A 5327-nucleotide genomic window follows, 5' to 3' on the forward strand; every position below is an offset into this window, starting at 1 on the left:
CGTTTACTAATACTGGATACACACTTTCTTGTTAGAAAAAATGTACACAATATAGTCCAGCCTTAACCATCAAATACATTGACGCTTTCTTCTATTTTCATCAGGCAAACTTGATCAGGTCTGCTGCCATGAATTATCTGTTGAACTCTGGCATTAATTGGGGAGCTGCACCTGCAGTTAAAGTGAGGAACTAGTGACAACAGTGGTTATTGTAAATGTTATAGTTCTCATTATGTGGTTGTTTGTTTTACCTTATGGTGCTTGGATATGATGTTTCATTTTATGCTGGTTTCTTTCAGGGCGTTCGTGATGCTGCAGTAGAGTTATTGCACACATTGGTAGCTGTTCATGCAGAGGTAATTATTGCATTTTATATGGGATGTATAAATCCTAAATTCAGTTCTTTTTTCTTTAAAATGGTAAAAATGAGTTCTATTGATGGAAAAAGAAATACAAAATTACTTAAGAATGCAATAAGTCAAGCTTAGTATCTACATGTATCCAAGGAGGCTACTTTAAAGCATACTCCACATGGTGAAAACCACAAGAGCCATGAAACTATGGTATTTTAAAGTGAATCTAGAGATGAAAAATTTCCTTCAAGTGTCTGAACATTCTTTTTTCCAACGAAGGACACAAGGAATAGAATAACTCTCCCATACTAAGCTTCTTACTTGGTCAAAACCTGTTGGAATTGCTGAAAAGTAAATGCTCCAACTTGAGTGCACAAGCTTATCTGCAAGGATGCTGTTTAATGAAGAAGCAAATATGTTGCTGTATTTATATTATTGAATTAACACTCCAGGACTACTGTCTATATGAAGCATTTGACCTTATAAGGGGCTTTTCTATATCAAAGAGGTTTTCACTTTTCAAGGAGTTTTTAGTGTTCCGAAAGTTTAAACAAATACGTCGCTGTTTTCTATTAAGATGAATAAACATTCCACGACTACTGTCCATATGAAGCACTTGACCTTAGAAGGGGCTTCTCTATATCAAAGAGGTTTACACTTTTCAAAGAATTTTTACTGTTTTTCTTTCATAAAGTTTATGGTAATTTGACTTGTCACACTTTTGTGTACCTCATACTAACCTTATGATACTTTGCTGTCCTTTCTTCTATATAAGTTGAATTGCTAAACTTAGCTTGTTCACGTTAGTTTTTGGCCACACATTTAGAAAGATTGAGTTGATAACCTGGTGTTTTCAACATTCTAGTGACAACCACATCCTTGTTTAGAAACTTGGTTATTAAGGTCTGTTTCCTTTTTGGGGTTTTAAGCGGTACCTGATGAGTGATGAGTAGCTATGTGTATAAATAATTGTTTTTGCTTTATTTTCTTCAAAGTACCATGCTGAGCTGAATTCTTTTTTGTAGGTTTTTGCTGGTGCTAAACCCCTGTTGGATAGAACACTTGGCATCCTTGTGGAAGGTTTGATTGATACATTCATCAGCATTTTTCATGAAAACGAAGATAAGGATCTCGGAGCACTTGATGCAAATGGATTTTGTCAGCTCATGCTTGAGGTAAGTTTTAGTGTTATTGTTTTAAGCCTTAAAATGATAATAAATATGGTATATTGAGCCTAGCTGAAACTTGTGGCAGGCCTTGACCTTGAATTGGGCAACCACAGTTCACTTTGATGAATTGGGAGAGAAAAAATGATGTAGCATTAGTGTATTATCTTTGTTCCATGTAGCTGTCTCTCCTTTTTTTTGGGATACCTTTTCATCCACTCCTGTGTACTGTTTTATCTATACATAAATAAAATTCTTTCTTTTGATATTGCACCTTGCCACAAAAACTATGCCTCTTTCTTTCTCCCAAAACCCACTAACCTCATCAAAAGAAATTGATCTAGTGATGTGGGGTACACCATGATTCTCCAAAACTGCCGAACATAGAATTCCACAAAGAAACAGCCATAAAGCAGTGTAAAAACAAATGTGAGATCCTTTCTGAGTCTCTCGAACACATAACACACATTTGGGAATTAGCCTTATTTGGTCTTCGGACTTATAACTTGTCATTGGTGTTAATTCTGTTAAGCATAGCATTCCAAACAAAAGATTTGACTTTAGAGAAAGCAAAGACTTCCAAGTGGGTTATCGAGAAAAAAAGGTGCAATATTGGAGACTGAGATAGAGACAGAAAAAAAGACTTACAAGTATACCCGAAGAATCAAGAGATGACAATCTTTTGTCAGGGTTAGTGGACAGAGGGTCATTATCAAAGCAGACCTGAAAGTTACCTAACTCAATGGATTCATTATCACTAATATTTCTAAAAAATGAGAGTTCCAAGAGTAGGAACATTCCTGAATTGAATAGAAATCTCTAATAGGGATGTTATGGAAGGAGGATAGGTGATAAAGATGGGGAAAAACGAAGTTAAAAGGAGCATCCCCTAACCAATGATCTTCAAAATAAAAATCGAGAAGCATCCCTGACTTTCAATAAAACCAATGGTTTGAAAATAGTGTAACCACTAGAAATAAATTTCCAAGGCTAGAGTGAGTTGCATGTGAAGCAAAATTTGCATCCCATCAATTTCTATTCAAGCCATGCTTACTAATAATAACCTTATGCCAAAGGAAATGTGGTTCTAAAGGAAAACACCATAGCCATTTTGTTGTCAAACTAATGTTTTTTGATACTGGATTTCCAAGACCCAATTGCTTTATTTTTATTTTTTATTTTTTACATGTAGATTGCAAATCTCCCAACTCACCAAAACAGACAAAAGGAAATCCCTCATAATCTTCTCAATTGTTTTAGCCATTCCCTTTGCTATGCGAAACAAAGATAGGAAATAAAGAGGGATGCTTTATAAGCAAGCATTCATCCATATCATCTTCCTGCAGATTTATGGAGTCAAAAGTATCTGTAGAGACCGTCTTATCATCATCTTCCTATTCATCATTATCTCTTACTACTTTCTTTCCTTTTCGATCTTCTGCACTCAGAGGTTCTGAATTGGGAGGATCAAGATCAATATTAGGAGGTTGACACTTCTTGCTGTTGAACTGGCGGTGAATGATATTTCCAAAAATAGCCTTCAATCTTCCATTGCACCTACACTTGTTTGGTCTTCTTGCTGGGTTGGTTGGTTTCGGAGACGGGAAAAAGATTAGCTTGATTTCCTGATGTGGGAGGCCCCGGTCCCTCGCCGATCTCGAAAAGACATTTCGTTTCTCCAATCTAGAGAAAACATTTAGTTTAGAAGGCTCCTGTCAAGAAAAGATATGATATTTTGGATACCTTAATCTAGAAAATACATTAGGTTTAGGTTTCCGCAGATAATGACATAAAGCACTCCTTATGATTTAACTTTTCTTTTCATCTTCTCGTACCCAGAACACCCTTTTATTGTTGAGAAATCGTAAGCGAAGTGTCCATTTGGAGGACTTAAACCTTCTTTTTACCGCTGGTGCTTAATAGTCTTTCCATTTTCTAACTATTCATATGGTAACCTTCCAAAGAGCATACTATATAATGATAACCTTCTGAAGAGCATACTATATGATAGTTTTTCCATTTCCTATCACGTTAGAATGATAACCTTCTAAAGAGCATACTATATGGTTCCTCTCCACTTATTTTCATTTTGCACTGCAAAGTGACTTATAATGAGGTTCTGTGGCGGTAATTTACTTTAAAAATCCTTTGTCTTGGTAACATGAGCTTTCTTCTATAGTCGGAAGAATCAGAAACTCTTTTCTGCTGTGAATCTTCGAAGTTTGAAGTAACAAGGAAACATGATTTTTATGACAGTAATTCTGAGTTACATGTAAAGAAAGAGGTGGTAATCTTGTACATGCTTACATGGCGTTCACCTGCAGTGTTTATTTAGAGTTTTTGACATTATTATAGGATCTTTACTATTTGTATATATGACTGCATATCATTGTTTGGTTCATATAGTCTGTTTCACCTAGTAAGAAAATAATTTGGTGGGTGCAGTATTTACGATGAAATTGTTTGGTTCAAATAGCCTATTCCATCTAATAAGACGACGACTTGGTGGTGGTTGCATATTCTTAGACATGATAAATTAACTTCTAGCATAGTTCTAATTAATTGACTTGTATCTATGCAGCTTGACTACTTTGAGTCCATATTAAACCCATATTTTACGTCTGATGCAAGAGATTCTTTGAGGTCGCTACAAGGTTTGCTTTTAGAGAAAGCCACCGAGAGTGCGTCTGATGTTGATAATCCAGGGCATACTCGTCGGCCCACTCGGGGAAGTGAAGATGCAGTTGCAGACGATAAACCACAAGGAACAAATGTATCACCAGATGAACTCATTGTAAGGAACTTGTTTATGTTGTTTGCTATTTGTTTTAAAAGTCTCACGTCGCCAAGAAATAAAGCTTGGATAATCTTTATAACCACCTGAGCAATTTGCTTTCCATTAAGCTTTTAAGCTTGAGTCAGGTTACTCAATTCTAAGAACTAAGATGATATTAGAGTCTATTCTATAGTTCTTGGATCACTTGAAACTGTTTAGTCTTGCAAACTTAATGCTTTAAATGGCCCAATCTTTTTAAATGTTTGACCAACCCTTTTCCTATGAACTTATCTTTGAGGGTAAGTAGCCTACTGAAGTCTAAAGAAATGTTTGGGTGGGACTTGGGGTTGAAAATGAGGTGCAAATTTTCGTGGCTCTTGTACCATTTGGTTTGAATTTTCTTTTTCTGGCTAAATTTATTGTCTGAAGGCTCGTATCATGTATTTCAGGCTCTTGCGCAGCAATGTAGCTCTGAGTTTCTTCAACCAGAGCTTGAGCGGACACGCATTAACACAGCATGCTTTCAATAATCCATCCCTTTGGACTCGGTGCCGGAACCAGCAAAAGCTGCCTTCAAGAGCTCGATGGATTCTCCTAGCAGAGCATACATGGGTAGCCATAATACTGGATCCCCGAGTTTCTCGCGGCATAGATAGACATTGATGAACATATATTAGAACCCATATTCTTTTGTTTGTTTGCCTATTGTATTCAGTGTGTAACTTTGTTCATATGGTTAATGAGAAATTGCATTTTTTTCCATTCTTCTTTTTCTTTGGTCTTCAAGGTTGACGACGATACCAATTTACCAGCTGAATGAGTTTATATTTAAGTTCACGTTATTTGTACTCCTATTTCAAAATGTAAGTGGTTTTTTGAAAATCAATGTAATTAGACATTAATGGAGCCTTGGGATGTGTACACAGTAGATCAAGTGAGTCGATTCAAAGTGAAATTCTTGAGTGGCTTGTTTACCACGATATTACGCTTTGCATTAAACACCAAATAATTGCATAACTAGATTTAAATTCG

At 36.0% G+C, this 5327-nt stretch overlaps 1 protein-coding gene across 3 annotated transcripts in view; it reads left to right on the forward strand.

Moving 5' to 3' along the window:
* LOC107617663 (exocyst complex component SEC5B) overlaps window positions 1–5067 on the forward strand; it is a 15983-nt gene extending 10916 nt beyond the window's left edge. Inside the window, exons 17-21 of one of the 3 annotated variants that reach the window (XM_016319480.2) lie at window positions 105–182; window positions 300–356; window positions 1379–1528; window positions 4101–4313; window positions 4745–5067. In XM_016319480.2, the coding sequence (XP_016174966.1) occupies window positions 105–182; window positions 300–356; window positions 1379–1528; window positions 4101–4313; window positions 4745–4825 (579 nt within the window). In that variant the 3' untranslated portion in view covers window positions 4826–5067. Of the gene's footprint in view, window positions 1–104; window positions 212–299; window positions 357–1378; window positions 1529–1607; window positions 2646–4100; window positions 4314–4744 lie in introns of those variants that run through there. The other 2 variants (XM_021110704.1, XR_002353573.1) reach the window with 2 other exon arrangements.

This window comes from Arachis ipaensis, chromosome B09, assembly GCF_000816755.2.
Source record: "Arachis ipaensis cultivar K30076 chromosome B09, Araip1.1, whole genome shotgun sequence".
In the NCBI taxonomy this organism is placed as follows: domain Eukaryota; kingdom Viridiplantae; phylum Streptophyta; class Magnoliopsida; order Fabales; family Fabaceae; genus Arachis; species Arachis ipaensis.